Source organism: Asparagus officinalis, chromosome 1, assembly GCF_001876935.1.
Source record: "Asparagus officinalis chromosome 1, Aspof.V1, whole genome shotgun sequence".
Lineage (NCBI taxonomy): Eukaryota > Viridiplantae > Streptophyta > Magnoliopsida > Asparagales > Asparagaceae > Asparagus > Asparagus officinalis.
The window spans coordinates 6,436,227-6,457,779 of NC_033794.1; the positions used below are offsets into that span (position 1 = coordinate 6,436,227).

General features: G+C 43.8%; 1 protein-coding gene across 1 annotated transcript in view; it reads right to left on the reverse strand.

Moving 5' to 3' along the window:
- The window catches only part of LOC109829889 (protein phosphatase 1B-like), a 26,325-nt gene continuing 5,043 nt past the window's right edge, over nt 272–21,553 (reverse strand). Inside the window, exons 3-4 of the mRNA XM_020396972.1 lie at nt 14,537–14,655; nt 272–748 (exon numbers count right to left, since the gene is read on the reverse strand). Coding sequence (XP_020252561.1) covers nt 435–748; nt 14,537–14,655 — 433 coding nt within the window. The 3' untranslated portion in view covers nt 272–434. The remainder of the gene's footprint in view (nt 749–14,536; nt 14,656–21,553) is intronic.

Sequence of the window (21,553 nt, forward strand, 5' to 3'; positions counted from 1 at the left end):
CCCCAATTGCCTAGGGTTACTGTTACTGTTTATACTTAAAATATCATTTATAGAAGTGATCACATTTTTATCTAAACACTACAATTTGAAAAGTTACGTTTGTGTTTCAAGTGATGCGTATAAATAAGGCTGCATCTATTCTTTTTCAGTGATTCAACGAGTCAGGTGAGTGACATAAGAATTGCTGCAGCCTAGTAATACATAACACAAATCACAACCTGCACCAGACTGCCATTGGCACGCCATGGCACCATTAAAAGATCCGTACTCCGAGAAGAAGGATAGCAAATTTTAATTTGCTCTTACTCCAATGTTCGAAAAGGGTGAATTATATTACATACTTCAAATGAAAAGCAAGATAACTATGTACACTTAACACCATTCAACCAATGGCCACAAAGCAAGCTTTGAACAAGCGAAAATGGCCTGAGGGCTTACTGCCCCATCTCTCTGCTTACTCTTTTGAGCTCAACTACAACTACACTAATATTGTCTCTGCTCCCTCGAGACATGGCAAGCTCTGCTAGAAATGCAGCTGCTTCTGCTGCTGAGCTCCCACCGATTGCTTGTGGGAAGATCTTGGCTGCTCGTCCGCTGAGGCACCGCCTTGTGATTTTGCAAGCCACTTCGTTTGAAATGACATCCCACAGACCGTCGCTTGCTAGAATGAGGAACTCGTCGTCCTCTGTTCGGTTGGTCACTGCAACCTCTGGTTCTGAGGTGACATAGGGTTTGAGGTAGTAGTCCCCTGCACAGAAAATCACTACATTCAGCAAGGGCTTTTGCAAAAGATAATGAGTAATATTCAGCAAGGGTATACCTAGAAAGTCACTATGTTCAGCAAGGGCTTTTGCAAAAGATAATGAGTAATATTCAGAAAGGGTATACCCAGCATCTGAAGTTTAGTTTAGACCCAACTTTTATGTTCCTCCGATACAAGTAAATTTGCTCTTAAATCAATAGTCCATTCTGGTGAAACCGTTTTAAGGCAACATTGCATAACAGAAAAAGTATAATCGTATAATCAGGCAACATCGTATCACTTTCAGTCATAGTTTCACATAAGACTACGAGTATTACCGAATGACTATGATTGTATAATCAGGCAATCTAGCATCACGTTCAATCATAGTTGCACATAAGACTATGAGATTAAAAGTATTACCAAATGAATGTTTACTATATCTATGTTTGGTTCAAAAGTCGCTGCTGTGGAATTCATTATAACTTTGTTCGATTACAACAAATTCGAAACAAACACGAAAAATCGTGCTATCAATTTTTCGTTTTCGGTTGGGGGAACTTTGCCTGTGCCGGGAAAGCGCTTTGGGTTCCGTGACGCGCCGATTCACAGATCGTGAAGAGGGGGAGGGGCTTATATGATTCTAACTTCGTTAATCGAAGTAGAAATTAAATACGATATCTTAATGACAGTAAGATAGTTCGTTCTTTCTTAAAAATCAAGTCGAGAGCTTAATTTCAAGCGTTGCAAGAAAAGAACTCAAATCTCTGCTCTCTCTGCTGCTGGAATGCCTAACAAATGCTGCGATCCTCGTCAGAAGTGACGCCTAGGGGGGTATTATAGTCTTAAGGGTCAATAACTGGGCAAAAAGCTTAACATCGAAGAAGTCAGTAACGGCGAGACAGTGTGTACGTGCCTCGCTGGGCGAGACACGCGTTTGCTGTCTCGCTGGGCGAAGACAATCGCGTTTGCTGGTCTCAACCCAGCGAGACAGTAAATTTGAGCTGTCTCGCTGCAAGGCGGAGAGCAGTAAAGCTCGGAAAATGGTTTTTTTTTTGTTTTTTTTTTTGTTCCGGAAGGAGTTTCTGCAGCTGTAACTGTTCTCGTAGTCAAGCGTTTCAAAACTCCGGTATTTTGGCAGTTATCGCACGTGATTTTTCGCCCATGGATGTTTCCGACGTCGCCTATGGTAGTTTAAATGGACACGTGTAGGGCAGTTAGCAAATGTAGTTTTGACTAATTTCAACACTGGTCTGCGCTGGCGAGACAGCCAAAGACTGTCTCGGCTGGCGAGACAGTTCATACTTGTTTTGATTTTTTCCAAAAACAGTATGAAATCCTTTCTTGTGAATTTTTGAGTGATGCTTCTCTATGCTTGGGGATATCTATTAGCAATTTTTGACGCCTACCAGATCCGCCCTCGCAAAGTAGTCCACGAGCTCATTCTTTTATAGAAAGGAGGCATGGGATACTTTGGATAAGATAGATTTATATTAACGAATCGCATTCATGCTATGGCTGAATAGATCGTGATGAAAGTCGCTTTGTAAATGGCTTCAATGTTTAAACCATCGTTTTGCTGTTTAGTCTATCGCCAGTTCATGCGTAAATAGCTAACATCTCCCGGCCGTCGCGTTATGCGCTTGACGCGTTGTCGGAGATCTTGATTGAAGTTGATACTGCATCGTTGTAGAATTCGGCATTTACGACCATTGAATTGGTATATCCAATTTGAGATTCCTCAGGTTATCTTACAGAATATTCAAAATTAAATATCTCCAGAAACTTCCTGTTGAGGGTGAGAATCAGTTTAAGATCGTGTACCCATTGGAGTATTCGCATCTGGTTTCGCATAGTGCAAAACAGAAAAGTTTACGTGTGCATCGCCATCGGCGAGACAAGAGTTTTTCTGTCTCGCGCTGGGGTCGAGACAGTGTTTCTGTCTGCGCTCGCGAGACAGTGTTTCGTGTCTCTGGCTCAGCGAGACAGAGTTTCCTGTGCTCGCCGCGCTTGCTATATAAAAGTCCGGGCTTAAGGGTTTTAGGAGTTTTTACAAGCGTCGATTTTTTGCGATTTGCAGGGCGATTTTGGGGATTTTTCGAGCAGATTTCGGACGAACAGTTCTTCCCCTGCTTCTTCATCTCTTCGTTTCTGACTTGGGATGGTGGCTTCGATTTGAAGAAGATTTCATTTGGATTTGAAAGGTCTGTTTTCCCTCTTTTCTCAAAATCTTGACTTTCGGCAACTTGTGACTGTGCATGCATTATTTCTGAGATAAGCCTTGATATTTTTGTTCAATTTTACGTTCAAAAACTAACTGTTTCGCATCGGCTTTTCACTTGTAAGACTCGCATATTCATTATGTCGCACGTAGAGCTCAGGAGAAGGGAATCCGACCGGACTGTTCAGAGCACGCGAGGAGGCTGCGCCTGCTGGCACCCCTACGTGAGGTATAACGCTTTTTCATCCTTTTAACGAGTTTAAATACTGTATTTCCGTAATTCATATATAATGCACCTGTATTTGCTTCAGATCCTCGTTTTTGTATCCTTTGAGGCAACTGAGAAGAGGCCGGTATCACTCCTTTGAGGGGATCGACGCTAATAAGTGTTTGTTTTGGCTTGAAAAACACACTTCATATACACGAGGGGGGCGATTTTACATCATCCCATATGTATTGAAAGGTTTGGTATGCCGTTATAATGACCCGGCATTACCTCGCTTTATACATATGATGGAAGAAAATCGTCACGACCTGTATATGAGATATACGACTATATCTTATAGAATGAGATATACCGTTTTTTCTCAGAAAATTCATAGATGACACTTAGCAACACCATTTTATGTGTATGCAGTCTCTTTTATGCAGTCCGATTCGCTTACTACGCACCATTCACTGCTTGATGTGATTACTGGCCGGAGTAGCGTGACCCACTCTTATTACGAAAGGGGGGCGGATCCGCTTAATTGAAATTCTCTCCCCAGTTTAAATCTGAATTATAACCGGAAGTGATAGTGAATTAATCGCAGCGAGGTAAGTTGTCGTGTTCTAACGACGATTAATCAGCAGATGCGCGCCTTGGATCTCGGAGCAAGATCGAATGCAAATGCATAAGGAAGCCAATTTCTTTTTGGTGACTCGGTAAAAGATCGCGAAGATTGCTTTCTGCCAGCCCGCCAATGGTTGCACCAGAGTGGATCTATCATTCTATATCTGGCCTTTATTCGCCTCGGGATTCATTCACTGTAATTGTTCAGGAAACCATCAGTTGAGCGGAGAGATGTCTGGAATTAAGCCGCGAAAAAGCCACGAGCACAATTCATTGTGGTTTTCATTGGGAAAGGAAGCAACTCCAGGTTCCAGTGAAAGAGACTCATGTGAGAAGGACTTCATGCCGGGTGTCTTAGGACAAGACAATATTCCTCAAGAACGAAAGATAGTGGGCAAGGGCCAACACTGGTGAAGAAGCGGTTAGGGCAGGCAGCAGGAAAAGATTTGGCCCAGAGAGACCTTCAAGGTGTTATGGATGGGTGCCATTATTCCGGGAACAAGATGGATGGTCGGACGCAGGATGACCCCAATATGTGTTGAAACGTTTGGGCCGAGAATTTAAGGCAGGATTAAGGGTTCGGATGTCCCGATTCGTGCCACCATGCATGCTTGCAGAGCAGTGTAAAGTCATTTCCTTTGTTTGTTCGGATCTACAAACCGCGGACACTAATACATTCTTTACCAAGAACTGGGGACTTGGATACCCACTGCATGAAATGATGCAAAGTGTCTGGCTTTGCCTGATGGGCGATGTCCCATATCAAGAGTTCTTTCCGACCAACCATCATTTCTGATTAAGATGAAAGATAGCTCGACTGCGCTAATGACACTCTAAATGGGAATTAGGACCTGTCCATATGCATATAGCCATGGCCAAGAGATGGATGGCCGAATGCCATAAGACCAGTCTGTCCCGCCTTTCTACAGGCTGTCTTGAGAATGGTGAGTGGGAGGGCCGAGAGATCCCGACGATATCAAGGCGTTCAGCTACAAGTCCCAAAAGTGACATGGGCATTACATCCCAAGCTTGCTTTCGCACAGTTCTGCAGCCGGTACGGCGAGTGTATTGATTGATGAGGAGAAGCCGAGGGAGTATAGGACCTTATGCTGGATATGGCTTGCTTTAATTGGCTAGTGAACATATAGGCCGGGTTACCTGAGCTTTCCGGGTGGGGAATCATGTGTTTTATAGAGACCGTATCTACCTGGCCGGATTCCGCGCCGCGCAATTAGGTTAATGACGACAACTTTATGTTGGGAACGACGCGCCAGAGCTTCGGGGGCTCATAGAGGTCTGGTGACGGTGGCTCGTGCATGGTTTTTTGTGGACCGTGACTGATGGCTGCACTGGAGCTAGGTTCAGTTCTGCTCAGGTAACTGACTGGCAGTTGAACGCTCACTTTTCCTGAGCTGCAAAGTGTTGCTAGGCAGCTAATAAGACTGTCCGTGGGTAGGAAATTTCCTATCGAAAGTTGGTGGGCCGAAGAAGCCTCTCAGATTGATTCTCGTGTATACCAGGACGGTGACTCAGATCAACAGAGGGCTCAGGGCAAAGACCCGCCGACTTGATAGCAGAAGGTCAAGGCTTTTAGTTCTGCTGGAAGAGGCCTCAAGGACGGAGAACCCTGAAGACTACGAGGGCAGATTTGGAGGCAAGGTTAGTCACCTATTTTTTTCTTTTATCTCTGCATTTCCAAGTTGCTATCCTGACACACTATTCTGATATTTCAGGGACAGGGCGACCATAGTGACGACGAATTCGCGCCTTATTACCCGGAGCAAGACGCTTGCGATTGCTGTACGTAGCTGATAGAGCGGAAAAGATTAGCCCACAACCGCATGCAAATTCACGAGCAATACTGAGAATGGACTTGGGCTTGGAATGAGGATCCTGTTAAGTGACGGAGGTAAACCGGTTCTTTTTTATTTTTTCCTATAAGATGTCATTTTCTTGATCGTGTTATGAAGCTTCTGGCTCATGCTTTCACCATCGCTATGCAGTGATATCGTGAGCGTAAGGCGAGATAGTCCCGGATTGATTGTACATCTCCTGGTGAGCTGACTCACCAGTCGATGGCGCACGCAAGGTAGAAAAGCCTGCATCGCTTGAGACCGCCACATGTTTGGGGAATCTGTCAATGAAGGACGCCAGTTACGGTGATTCCAGTACATCTTCAAGAGGTAACGTCTCTAATTGGCCATAGTTTCCTTACGCTCTTAAACCCTTATATCTTTTTAATGTCAGATTTTTCGATTGATGACTTCGATGGTGGAGGGCCATCTATGGACCTTCTAATGTTCAAGCTTCATGTATGACTCTCCTCAGATCGATGGTCAGCGCGCCTCCAGGATATGTTTGCCCTGGAGTTTACTGTACTCGTCCTCAGACTCCCGGAACGTTTGATTTTGAAGTGTGCGTGCCCTGCTATCTCAAGCTAACTATAGGACTAGCCAATTCCTTGACTAATGCAAGCTATAATATGATGTTTCTGGTTTTGTGCCTAAAGGGACTTTTGTGAGGACTGATGCCTGTGAGAGGCAACCGCTGTACGACCAACTCCACCAAGTCGTGACAGCTACAGTCCTTACATCTCCACCAACCCCAGTGACTCGAGGGGGAGAGGGTATAATTTAATTAACTGGGGCCAAAGCCATTCATTCCTTAATTGAGGCTTTGAACGAATATTCTCTTACTTCGTGTAGGCTTCAATTCTCAGCTTCATGTCCATACGTTAAGCGAGTTGTTATCGGGGAAATGACGGCCTGAGAAGATCGATCATCAGACGTAAGAAGTCCGCTCTTATTTCTGCGGCTCCCCATAGACTGCTTAAATTGCAAACTCCTCCCACGACGGACTTTCTCTCGGCCAAATTTAAGCCCCTACCGTCGATTCCAAGATATAATATTGATTAGGGAACAATAGGATGTCCGGATCTGGCCGAGCGGCTATGGTTGATGACCTTAGATCGGCTTAGAGCGTGAGAATTCAGATGTTCATGAAGCTCCAGGGATACAGGTGCCTCTTCAATTCGTTGCTGCCAAGAGTTTGGATGCTCGGTTACAGACATGGCGCAGTACTCGGATGGTTAGCCGAGCCTCGAGATTCCAGGTGGCAGGCGGGGGCCGCATAGATCGAGTTAGGGCTGATCTTGCCACTAAGATCATCTTCCCTTGAGGAGCTTGATTCTCATAGATCAGGCTACCGACGAGAATCCGTGAGAAAGGAAGACCGCAAAGATGCAAAAAATGCAGCAAGCACATGCTGCTTTATCTGATAGAGCTGAAGTCGCTTGAAGGCAGACACTTGGCTGAGACAGGAGGAGGTTGATGTGAGGACATTTAGCAGCGGCGAATGAAAGAGTCTGTCAAGAAGCTTGAGTTCGCAGGAGGAGCTTAGACGCTCTTATGATGAGAAAGCTGTCTGAATGCAGTCAGGCAGGTTTTGCCATAGGAGGCTTGATGTATGATTTTATTTGCTGAAACCACCTTGCATTTGATTCTCTTTAATGGAACTGATTTATCTTAGTCTTTATTATGATTCCTCACTTCGTTGAAATGATTGACCATAAATACTCATGGAATTTTGGCAAACCCCCAGCCTATCCACGGTTTTGATTAGCTTAGCCGAAGCTACCGTTTGAAGTCGGGCTAGCATGGCGGATTGTTGGAATCCGTTCCGCATGTAACGGTTGATGCTAAGGGAGAACTCCCTTAGACCTTTGTGGCTATGTATGTCGAATAAATAGACTTTTCGCCATTGTTTACGGAAAGGCTACCCGCGACAACGTGTTAGGTGTTTGACTTTAGGGTTTTTGGCTAACCGCCCAGCCTTGCAACAGGTTGATTAGCCTTTACCGGACCTACGTTTGAGTCGGCTAGCATGCGGATTGTCGGAGAATCCGTCGCGCATGTAACGTTGTGCTAAGGGAATGAAACTCCCTTAGAATTCGTGCTATGATGTCGAATACATAGAACTTCGCCATGGTTTACGGGAATAGGCTACCCGCAACGGAACGTGTTAGGTGTTGACTTTATCCCTACTTAGGTTTCGGGATAAAATAAGCCCCAGACTGGTTCTTCTGGTGTCTTTTTCTAAGACGGGCCGAAAGACTAAACGCGGACTAGCGTGTTGAGGAGTCGGCATATTCCCTTGATTAGGCATTCAGGAATGACATTTCCCCATGCGTGTCAAGGCATGGATTTTGGTGTTATTAATAACAACGCTGCCACAATAGTTGAATATGCGGAGCGGGTATTCTTTTAACGGTTAAGAAACTACCGCACCGCGCGGTTAAACCAGACTTAATGTCCTGCTATAGGTTCAAAGGAAGAATCCCCAGAATCGAACTCTGGTGTCTTATTTGTGCGGAAAAAGACTAAAACCGGTAGCGCGTGGTTAGGCGCAGACTTATCCTGCTTAGGATTCGGAATAAACTTCCTAAGGATGAATCCTAAATTGAGCAAATTTTTGGAAAGAGGCGGTGCGGGAGAAATTTGAAGAAATTTATATTCCTATTTCCCAGGTCTTCTTTTAGGGTGAAGGCGAACAGCCAACAGAGCAAGAGGAAGAATTTTATATTCTATTCCTTGATTCTGAAAGGAAGAATTTTATATTCTATTTCCCAGCGAAGAGAAAACTAGAAGTGGGGTGTGCCACAGTCCGAGATTCGTGGAAAAATTTAGCATAAAACTTGCCTTTTATAGGATTGGTTAATCTTAAAATTGGGAATGGGTTCTTCGTTTATCGAAGTGGAATTTCAACTTTGGCTATAACCATGGGAAGGCTTGACGCAAAGAGAAAAGAAAGGAGTTTTTTTGCGTTTATCGAAAGGAGACCCGATCTGAAGGGACGCTTCTGTGCTAAATGGAAAGAGTCAAGAAGGTCATATGGACATTTTTGTGAGCGTCACTGTCAATTGAAACTGATCAGTGAGGGAATTTTGGTGGTGAACAATGGAATTTTTTGGTTTATCCTATCAAGAAATAAAGTGTAATATTCCTTCAAGGAACTTCCCGTAACGAGTTTATCCCTGAAGCAGTACTAGGGAATAGTATTTTTTTAGGAAAACTTCCCATTTTATTGCATTAATTGCCTGGCAGCCTTCTTGAGTAATCAGGGGCGATATGCGCCGTTCGAATAGACTGTGTCATTACAAACGGTCCTTCCCATTTTGGGTTTCGAATGTTACCCTTTCTTCCTTGGAGGTGAGATTCTTGTCGGGCGAGCAGCGAGGAGCCAGATCTCCTTCCTTTGAAGCTCTCTGTCGACTCTTTTGTTAAAAGCCCTTGACATCCGGCTTGGTAAAACTTCGATTTGTTGTTGAGCTTCCAAGCGTTTTCATAACGCAGGGCCTGCTGCCGAGCTCTTCGAGAACCGCTTCTGATGTGGTTGCCTCGCGTCGTCAAATCTCCTTTGCGAAGGGCGATCGCCGAAGGATGGAAATCACTGAAAATTTTCCAGGCGGTAACACAGGTTCACAACCCAGTATAACGATCAACCCAGAGAAATACGGGGTAAGCGCTTCCGTAGGCGTGCGTATGGTGGTGGCGATAAGCCCAGAAGTGCTTCAGCCGAGTTTATGCAGTCCCAGTCTCGTTTTATTGGCTTTACACCGACTTTGACAAGATTTTGATTGATCGTCTTGTTTAACGCCTCCGTAATCCAATTCGGCAGCGGAATAATAAGGTGTTGATGAACATGCTTGCAATTTTAACTTGTCGCAGAATCTGACGAAGGCATTGCTTATGAACTGTGGACCGTTGTCATGAATGATCCGTCTTGGGCATGCCGGTCGGTAGAATGACATGATGCTTGAATGAAATTAAATGACGTTGTTCGTGCTTCACTTCTTCTAAGCGAATCGCTTCAGGCCGCACTTTGAGAAATAATGCTGTGATCGCCGAGGATGAACCGATCAAGCCTTGACTGAAGGGGGAAAATAGGACGCGACTATTGTCCATAGCCCCAAGTCTCGAACGAACAAGACGTGGTTGACGTGTGGTCAACTGCTCTGGCGGTTTATGGCAATATAATCAGCGATGTATCTGGCAAGGCGTGGCATTGCTCGTGCGTCATTCGATGGCGTCACGAACCCATCGTGGCGGTCAGAAATATCGCATCGCTCTGCTGAATGCGATCATGACAGTTTAGGTACCGGGGCTGATGCCGCACACACATTCTCCCTTCGTGTGCTTCTTAAGAACTTCATTACTTCTCTGTTCGAAAGAACATGGAGTAAGACGCATCGTAGCCCTCTAACGGTATAATGTATGGGTTTCGTATTCATATGAAGAATCCTTGGCAGCTCTTCGGCGGGATTGATTCTTTTCTTTTACATCGCTCTGGCAAGATACCATAATTGGACGTAGTCGAATGATAGGAAAAACGCCATATCTCACGGGACTCAGACCATTTGGAGTTGAATTCAAACCTCTTTGGCGTTCGAGTTCTATCCTCTCTTCTTCAATGCTCGCGTAAGCTGTATAGGGTAACGCAGCAGTTGATGCGTCGTACTGTGACTAAGCAACTCAGCTTCGGGAGCTGTGCCAGTGATAACTGCTAGTCCGCCAGGTGCGTCTGGATAAGCGTTCTAGAGACGAGGGATCGTATTCAATAAAGAATTCTTCGAAGATTCTGCATTTTGAATGCTTCCCTGGTGGTAGCGGGATCAGGTCTTGCGTTCCTGACTTCATACTGCAGCGACGGCGAATCTTGGTTGACATATCAATTGCGAATCCCCCAAAGCTTCGAGATATTCGACCCGGACCAGCTTTGTGGCGAAAACTGGAGTCGGCAATGAGAAGCGCATTGTATTCGGCAACATATTGGAGCACGGACTAGTCAATGAATAAGCCCAGAGGCATCACGTGCTTTCCCGGGGAGATTAAGACGACTCCAACTACCAGAGGAAACTGTAAGGACATCCGGGTTTATTACTCTAATTAACTGCCCTATGAGGCACGCCATCAGAAGTATAATGGCCATTACTGTTGTGTGATGTGGTGTTTAACCGCTCGTGGGTTTCATCCCGGCAAAGTCAGCATATACTTCTGGCGGTATCTATGGTCGGGTTTGCCGCGCCAAAAGGTGCCACAATCGCCTGTCCTTTTATAGACTTCTGGCTGCTTGAAGTGCAAATCGTATTGGGCAAAGAGAAAGGGCGCCCAGCTTCGCTAGCCGCCAATTCCAAAGAGGACCGGATTGCGTTTCATAAAACAACCGGTACTGGATTAACGTTGGAGATAACGTAGATCGACCTGTCCCGCACCAGGTAAATAGCCGGCAGTCTTTGGCATCGGCAAAATACCAATGCAGAGGCATTCTTATCCTCAATCATCGATATCGAGACTCCTTGCGCCTACCAAGGTCCCGGCTTAGGTAATAAACTGCCTGTTCGTGCGCGTTATCATCGTCTTGCGCATAGTAAGGCACATTATCGAGTTTGGTTCATCGCTTGAGATAAATCATGAACAGGTTTACAGATGTTCGGTGCAATAGCGAGAAACAGGAGGGGTTCGCCAGATATGGTTTTGATATCATTCGAGACGCATTATTTGGCAAGGCATCATCCCAGATAAATGAAATACTCCTTTCTTGTTGCAGTCTTAGAGAACGTTGCAAACTTCCGCCAGAAAGATTTGAGATGAAACGCCGGATAATAAGCTGAAACCCTTGCAATCGCATCTGAGTTCTCTCAAGATTCCTCAGGGGGCTGCAAATATCAGTATCGCGCTTCACCTTATCAGGATGCGATATGTATACCCTTAGTGGTGACGACGAAGCCCAAGAATTTCCGCTGGACATTCCAAGGAAGTGGATTTAGTGGGTTCATACTTCATTGATGAGCTCCATGCATGAATCGAACATCGTCATTCAATCCTTGATGTGATCTTCCTTGTTGCGCGCTTTCACAACCAATCATACAACGGTAGCATTCGACTCGTTATTTCCTGGAATGTTCTTGGGAAAATCTTAGATCATCGCTCCGCTGGTAATGTGGCAACCGCATTCTATCAGACGCGAAAAGGGCATCAACGTATAGCAGAAGACGCCAAGGGGTGTTCTAACGCACGTAATGGTTCTCATCGCTCTGGATGCATCTTGATCTGGTTATATCCCGGAAAACATCGCATGAAGCGACATCCTCTCAAATCCACATGTTATTGTCGATAATGCAATCCGTAGAATTGGGAGAAGGGAAATCGTCTTTCGGACATGCTTCATTCAGGTTCCTGAGTCGATGGGCAGAATCTGATTTTGGCCAATTCTTTCTTTCATCGACGGGAACGATGTTGGCTAACCAGTCTGGATGTTGATTCCTCTCGGATAAATCCTGATTACGATGCAACTTCTAACCTCTTGGCCTCAATGGCTTCCCATGAATCTGTGACGGAAACCGTCTTTGGCTGTTGGCTTAACAGGTTGGCATACCGGCTTGATATCGAGGCGGTGCATTGCGACAATTGGGTCGAGCCCGTGGCATGTCTTCATAATTCCTGCGAAGACGTCGATATACTTCTCTGATGAGAGCAATCAAATTCCTCCTTCTCATGCTGGGGGAAGACTGTCGCTGATGAAATATAGGCTTTTGGGTGGCGCTCAAATCAAAACCCATGTTAATCTGGACTCAATTTTATCTTCAAAGTGGGTGGTTCTCATTTGGCTCGAACCATAATCGCCATATTGCAATATTCAAGATGGTGAACCCACGGGTCTTCCCATGTTGTCATTTTTGATCGTCGTGCCATCCATGAGTGGAGTGGATCGCTGTAAGCCATATTTGCAGCATTAAGGGCTTTGAAAACTTCTCGCCAAGACTTGGTATTGGAGTCCCACTCCTGAGCAGCGGCGAGAGTATCGCCTTCTTGCTTTGTTAGGCAATTTGATCGAGTAATTTGCGCAACCACATTCGTCATCTGATGAAACATAACCTAAGCCTCTGCCCCAGTACTATAAAATCGCTCAGGTACCTTTGTAGCATAATACTGCTTTGGCTAGGATTACGAGGACCTCGATCGAAGTAATAAACCTTGCTCCGAGTGTGAAATCGTAGCCCTGCTTTTTCCATGAGCTTTGCCGCGCTTCTGGACTATAACTTGGATAGATGTGACCAGGTTTGTCATCATCTTTCAGTCTTCACTAGGAATGATCTGGTAACGGAGAGCCTTTTTCCTTTCCGTTAAATCACTTCTTTAGTACCTCTACTTGCGTTCGGGATGACCATGGTTGTTCCGAAAGAATGCTAGAGGTGTTCGCTTCGTTACATAGGATGAAATCGGATCGGCATACTACAACTCAGGAATTTGTCGTACAGCTCTTTTTATCAATCATCAAGAGAACAAGGAGTACTCTTAAAAATCATCTTTTTATTGGGCAATATCGGGCAGTTGCCAAGGTTAGCAATCTGCATCTGACGATTGTTCATCGTCAAGATTGATTAGCAAAAGGGTACAATGTCATTTAAAACAAAACCGGCCATTGAGTAATGCGAATCCGTGGCTTCAGAATGCAGCTCTTCTCCGCTGTCTGTGCCGCTGGGCCGATGGTTCAGTATCCATTCGTTAGCCCTATAGAAGAGAGAATCGGTGAAATAATTCTCATACCCCTTGAAATGGTTGCTTATCCGGCGACACCGCAACAGGCCGTCCTAAACCTCATTGTCAGTGTCCGACATCTATCAAACACTGTGGAGAGTAAGGGAATTATCACACATACTATGGATCCAAGGCCGGACCCATAGTAAGCTTGTGGGGGGGGGGGGGGGAAAAAAAGGGGGCGAAGTCTCCGCATCGATGCACGAGATAACACAGTTGACTTCTGTCTTCGAGATCTCGCAATCCTGGCACTTCACACCGGATCTTACGCCAAGGTCTTGACCGCACTAGTGTTGAATTCCATAAATAACAGTGGCCTGTGGACGCCAACATTGCTTACTGGAGAGCGAGGAATAATGCATCGATGCGAAGCGGCATAATACTGCACAGCAGAACCGGATCCGACTTGATCGGTTGACTTGGCTGAGGGGCCAATGTATCCGACGAATATACGGCCGATTCGTGGTTCCGAATTCTCGTCTGGCATATCTTCTTTGGTGAAAAGGTATGCAGGGGAAGGTTCTTAAGTCGGCTATGTTGGCACTGTTGACTGTACAGGCGGTTCTGGCGTTTCATACACCGGCTTGACTTGAGTCAGAAATATCTGCTGCAATTGGCAAAGCTTCTTGTAAGGGCTGCCCTGGTTTCTTTGGATAATCGGCAACAATTCATAACAGCGTTATCCGTGCAGGAATGTTGGCTAATTGCGCCATAGGATGTCGAAGCTATGCGGAGTCTTCGAGCTTTCCGGTTTGTCCTCTTCAATTGGACGAGCTGAAACGAGACTTTTCCAAAACAGTATGAAATCCTTTCTTGTGAATTTTTGAGTGATCTTCTCTATGCTTGGGATATCTATTAGCATTTTTTGACGCCTACAATCTAATAGGGGAAATATGTAGTAGTCAAGTGCATGGATAAAATGCATAACTCTCAGGAGAAGAAACACAATGTCATCCCTTATTATAGAAATTACCTGTTACTTCACGAATTTGTGATGGCTCCCGTAAAACTTTATGAAAAAAAAGTGATTTACAATATTGTAATTAATGTGCAAGGAATAAGATTTGCAAGCATGGATATAATGGTTTCTAGCAATCTCTGAGGCAGGGCAGCGGAACTAGGATAACATAATGAGTGATGCACACCTATTGATCTGGAAGTGGCTAGCACTCCTAAGACGCCGAATAGCCATCCCCAGTTGATAACGCTTCGCTGCAGCTGGCTTCGCACTGCTTTGCCAATCTCGGTGCTGGCGCATGTAAGGCTGGTTTATGAAGAAGCTTATCGTTAATATTAAACTAAACAGTAGGAAATGAGGAGGAAGATGAGAAGAAACTTTGATTTATTAACTGAAAAGGGATGGAACAAAAAGTACAATTAACCCCAAGGCTGAAGCTCAAATAGGAAGTAGAAAAACAACAAAACAGGAGCCATTCGAACAATTCCCTCAAAAAAAGAAATCATTCCAACAAAGGTTTTCAACGGTTAAAAAAGTTATCAGCAATGCATCAATATCTAGCCGTATGGAAAACTTGCAACTACATGGCTAAAGGGAATATGCATGACTGCAGAAGTCAACTATTATGCACTTTAAGATCTTATTAAGTAAGAAAATGTCATCGCCATGATAGCTGCAATAATTTCCATAGAAATGGGGGGGAAAGTACTGAATCCAAGCATTACAAAGGGTATCTACTAACATGGTTCATTAAACAGATTGCAATAAATAAAAAACATCCTTTTATATACCATTTTACTTTCTACTGCTTATTACACTTATCAGCTTCCAACAACTTTAAATCACATAAAAGGACCTCACTCATATTAATGAATGGCCGCTATCAATTTTCTTAATGGTAACTGATGGTTGCACAATCAAACTAGTACGTATGTAGAGCCTCATTGAAACGGCAAAGCAACTAGCATCCAATGCAAGGGCATTCCAAGATTAATATGCATCCACAAAATCTACAGACAAAATGAATCAACAGTTGGTTGGTGGACCATAGTTGAACGTGTTCGCACTAACAAGAATTATAGGTTGAGTTTGTCAACTCCATAAAACTTGTTTTAAGCGGTAAAACCTTGCTCTAACATCTAGCCTTTAGTTTTGACAAAATTTGGACCCAAGTTGAACCAGTTCTTTCTAGTTCAAAATCTAGTTCCTAAACTAGTTCTTTTGTGAACCAACCCTCATATGGACGAACTCTGGTGTGGCCTAGGGAAAAAAACCAGTCCAAGCCTGTTTCTACTATTAAGTTGCCAAATATACCCATTGAGCCCCAGTAGCTAAAAGTGACTCGAAATCAGAAAAGCATTTGGAGATCAGGAACAACTTAGGTCCACAATTTAGAAAAAAGGAAACTGCTTTAAGCAAAAGAAACACAAACAGGTCAGCATATTACTATCACTCTAACCCCAGACCAAATAACTCAAATCATTACTTTGCAGATCCTTGTCCCAGGAGAGGTAACATGGACAAATTTTCAAAACCGACCCATTTGTGAAATTAATCCTAAAAAAACGACCTCATTCAAACAAACTTGCAAAAACCGACCTAGTTTCAGCCTCAGAAACCATGTCGGTCTTTAAAAAAAAATCTGAAACTTCACGGGAGTTGAACTCACATAAAGTTTAGTAGATCTGCTAAACTTCACGGTAGTTCAGCTCCCGTGAAGTTTCATAGTTCAAATTTGTGAAGTTTTATAATTCAAAATTTTTTTTGAACTATAAAACTTCACGGGAGTTGAACTTCACGGGGAGTTAAACTTCACGGGGAGTTAAACTCCCGTGAAGTTTAGCAGATCTACTAAACTTCATGAGAGTTTAACTTCCATGAAGTTTCGAGAAAAAGTTTTCAAAAACCAACCTGATTTCAGCGCTGAGGCTGAATCCAGGTCGGTTTTTGCAATTTTTTTGAATGGGGACGTTTTTTGGGAATAAAAGTCTAAATGGGTCGGTTTTGAAAATTTGTCCGAGGTAACATAGGATCATGCAAACGTTGACCATATAGCCACCGCCAACAAATCTAAAAGATCCTTAGCAAGCCTGAACAAAATCCGTTGAAAATTTAACATCGCATAAACAATAATGTGAGACGTCCCCCAGATTGCAATTAACTCAATAGGAGCCAAGAGATCCCAACCAAAGATGCTGTCTTTTACGGTCAAATAAAAAAAAATGCAATATACCCGGTACGAGTTGCTTGTTATGTGATAAATTTTCATTTTTATAAGTGATCAACATATTTCACACGGGAAGAAATCCCTTACGCCAAAACCAAACGACCAAGACTTCTTTTTTTTTCTCTCTCTCTTTCCCCGGGCCAAGTCACGGAAAACACAAGGAAGGAGTGCCTAATTATGGGATGGATTTGTACAGTGACCAACGATCCATAGCAAATTCGGAACGAAAATATTATCCCGGTACCTTGTGATCAGAAGAGAGCGGGACAGCAACCCCACCCCTCGACAGCACCGGGGCTCGAATCCCAAACAAGCCAATTCGCCAGCCACAATCGGCGTGGCCCCCACTTACCAGCCACCACCGCCGTGGACCCACCTCCTGCCCGCCGCGCATCCGCCCCCTCTCCCCCAACCTTGCCCCAACCCGCCACCTCCGCGTCCCACCTTCGCGAGCACTCCCCACACCCTCCTTACCTCCTCCTCCGCCCGCTCCCTCCGGCCCAATCCTCCCACCTAACGTCAGCAAGCCACCACGTGCAACCTCTCCCCTGCACGCCGACCGCCACGTGCTCGCCCTCCGTGCACCGATCGATAGACAACCGAAGAAAATTCGTGAATTGAAGATTAATGAATTTTTATGGTGGTTTGTGAGAAGATAGTTAATATTTTTCTATTGTAGTGATGTGGTGTTGTTGGGTGATGAGTTGTGTTTTAAAAATATGCTGATATGAAAGTGGTTCGTTTAATTGTTTAATTGGATTTTTATTTGTGATTATGAATTTCTTAAATTATGGATATTTTAAAAGTGTTGGGTAGATATGAATGTGAAGCAAGAGGAGAAAAAAAAATATACATAACGCGCCCGCCGTCCCGTTGCCCCCGCTCCCCGCCTGCATCGTGCCCGCGCCTCCCTCTCCCGCAGCCGCCCCCGATCGCCCCCGCTCCGTCGCGGCGCCCGGGGCGCTCCGTGCGCCGTGCAGATACCTGCTCCGGCGGACCCGCCCCTCCCTTCGCTCCCGTCCGCTCCCTATCGCCGTCCGGCGTCCGCCCAGGCCCCGCCCCTCGCCGTCGTCCGCCTGCGGCGCTGCGCCCCCGCGCGGCGCCGCGCGCCCCCGCCCGCTGCACGTGTCCGGCGTTGCCTCCGGCTCCGCTTCAGCCGGCGCTCCTCCCCGCGCGGCTCTCCTATCCCGCCGGCAGCGCGCGGTGTGGATCTTCTTGCCCCCTTTTTTCCTCTCATTTCCATATCTTCCTGCGCTTTCCTTTCCATCCCCTTTCCATCCGCCTCCCGCATTGCTGCTGCATGCGCGAGCCGGGCGGCGTACGGGGTGGCGGGCGCGTTCCCTTGGGGTGAAGGAGGAACGTTGGCCGTTGGATTGGGGCAGGGGATTGGTCCAAGGACACGCGCCCGCTAGCTGGGCATAGGGCCGTACTTTAGGCGAGTCGCGACGTGGATATTTTCGGGTTGAGACGTGGACGGTCCAGATTGTGTGAGGTTCACACGTGGAGGAGATGATAGTGAAGTTTGGGATCCTAGCTTCGGCGCGCGGTCCCACTTCATGCATTGCAGTGATGACTAGCAATTTGTAAACACCGTTCATGCTTTGAGTACCCGTCCGGATATAGCTCAAGAGCATCTCCAGTCTCACCATAATTGGACAAATTTTCAAAACCAACCCATTTGATAAACTATTCCCAAAAAAAGACCCATTTCAGTTTTATTTGTAAAAACCGACCTGGTTTCAGCCTCAGCGCTGAAACCAGGTCGGTTTTTGAAAAAAAAATTCCGAAACTTCACGGGAGTTCAACTCCCGTGAAGTTTTGTTATGTGAAAAAACTTCACGGGAGTTGAACTCCCGTGAAGTTTCGTAAAGTTTTTTAGAAAAACCGACCTGGTTTTAGCGACAGTGCTGAAACCAGGTCGGTTTCTCTAAATAAATCCCAAATGGGTCGTTTTTTGCAATTAGTTTATCAAATGGGTTGCTTTTGAAAATTTGTCCCACCATAATTTTTCTAAAATGGGAAGCAAAATGACAAATTTTCTAAAAAAAATTTGCTCAAACTCCAATAGCTTTCCTATTTTAGGGATTTAGACATTTATTACAATTATAAAATATCCTACATACTCAATAATTGTTAAAAAAATAAATGTTTGATATTTAATTATAACAATATAAAACTCAATAAAGTATTAGATATATTTTTTTTTCTTTTTTGGAGAATGTGAGATATTTATGATAATGTTATTTTCAAGGATATGGAGAAGGAAGAATTTTTGCAGAATGCTGCAGATTTGTGGAAAGACCATCTTTTTTCTTCTTCATCCTTATTTTAGGGAATGTGATGGAGAAACTGTTGGACCTAAAAATAGCTCTATATTCCCCAAAATTGAGTATTTTAAGAAGATGAGGAAGCTGTTGGAGATGCTCTAAATACCATACCCCTTTACGGCTTTACTCGTTACCGATATAGACAAATTTTATATTTGAGGGCTGGTGCAGAGACCTAAAATATGGGATTATTGGAAGGAACATATGAGGTGTCTCCTCCTTATTATAAAATGAGTCAGCATGATGAGCTCATTATGCAATAAGAATAGGGCAGGTGAGATGTCCCCTCTCTTGGTCCCATATTTTGGGTCCTTAAAGCATTTTTTTTATATTTATGTCTGTTAAAATTTAATACAGATAATAATATAAGTGTGAATGTATAAGTGGATAAGTGTGTGTGTGTGTGTGTGCTTGTGTATATATATATATTAATATATATATATATAATAATATATATAGCACTATATATATATTATATATATATATATAATATATTATATATATATATATATATATATATAGTTATATACTATCCACCTATATAGTATATATAAGAGAAATGCGGTAATGCTTGGTACCAAACCAAAAAGCTGCTTGGGTAGTAGGTGTCTATATTTGCATCCACAATTCCGAACCACTCATCCCAAACCTATGTGAATGTGGGCCCTGATTTTAATGAGTGGAGGAAAATATGTCACCTCACTAGGCTCCAACCATAAAAACTTTATGCTTGAATACCAAAATACCTATTCTCTCTCTCTCTCTCTCATCTCTGCATTCTCTCTCTCTCCTCTCTCTCTCCTCTATATATATATATATATATTATATATACTATATATATTATATACTATAAACTAATATATATATATATATATATATATATATATATATAATTCATATATAATTTATATTTATAGTATATAATAGCGTATGTTTCCTGGTATACAATCTACCGAATTTGTGTAAGTGAGCTGAGGCTGTCCATATTCTCATCCACTCATTCCAATTATCAATCACTCCCAAACCCATTGTTTGGTGGGAAAATTCGAAAAAGACAATTGAGAACAAAAATGTGTTATTCTCTCTAACTGATTTAGATAAAGAAATTACAACGCTCTCAATACAATTTCTCTCTAACAGATTTAGAAAAAAAAGAAATTACAATCTTCTTATATCGGAATCCTGATTTACAAAAGAGAAGAAGATTGACGGACGGAGATCCACCCCTTTGTTTAAATCTGGGTTCTTTCACGGTAGCGATGAGATGCCTCCCTCGATGTTAGTGTCGAGTTTGCTTCTCGTTGACGATCCGACGTTTCACCTCGTTGGATTGAAGTTGATGAAACTTGTGTGGCAAGTTTAAAAATAACTCTTAACGAGTTTAAGAACTCCGTGTGAGTTTAAACTCTGTAACAAAGTTGGTTTGAACCGAAATTCGGTTAATAAGCCAAGTATCAAAGCTCCTTGATCTCAGTTGCTGAAGAACACTCCAAGCTCTTTGTTGATCTCTAAATCTGAAAATGTTCAAAGATCCATAGATCCGAACTAAGCTGATATTTTAGCTATTTATTGGCAATTAGGGGGTGTAACCGGCCCTGAAATCGCTCCTTCGTGGGGCTTATGGGATGTAGCCCCCTTAAATCACTTTTGAGTGGAGTTGTGATCCCCTCAGATCGTGGGAAACGGTTTTGAAACCGTTCAGCTCGTGTTTGAATGAGTCAAACGCAAGAATTATGTTCTGGCATAAATCCTGCGTTCAAACGCAACATTTGGAAGCTCGAACGCAGCGTCTAGAAGCTCATACGCAGCGTCTGGAAGCTGCGTTTGCAGCGTCTTGGAAGCTACGTTTGACAGCGCTTAGAAGCTGTGTTGGTAGCTGAATCTGAGTTGTGTTTGTAGTGTTCGGAGCTTGCGTTTGCGGCCGAACATGAGCTGCATTGACAGATGGATCTGAGTTGTGTTTGTAGTGTTTGGAGCTGAATGTGAGCTGCGTTTGCGACCAGGTTTGAGCTACGTTTGCATTGCTTTGACTCTAGAACGAGACCGTCAATTTGTAGTTTCTTTCGCTAGAGCGTTGCATAGATCGTCATCTTATAACCTTCGTCTTGGCTCCTTAAAAATATGAGAGTCATAAGATTGTAACTCCTGATATTGATTGTGAAGGCTGTTGAATTAAAGCTTTCATCGGTTGTTGTGAAGTTTGTTAGATTGTAACCTTCATCGATCTACGTGAAAGTTTTTAAATTGTAGCATTCTGAAAGCCATGCATCAAATTGTAACCTCCATCCTCGGTGTTTGATGGGGATTAGCTATCTATAGTAATTTTTAGATAGCCTACACCCATGTGAATGTGAACCCCGATTTTAATAAGTGGAGGAGAATATATCACCTCACTACCAAGCATACACATCTCTCTCTCTCTCTCTCTCTCTCTCTCTCTCTCTCTCTCTTGATGGGGATTAGCTATCTATAGTAATTTTTAGATAGCCTACACCCATGTGAATGTGAACCCCGATTTTAATAAGTGGAGGAGAATATATCACCTCACTACCAAGCATACACATCTCTCTCTCTCTCTCTCTCTCTCTCTCTCTCTCTCTCTCTCTATATATATATATATATATATATATATATATATATATATATATAT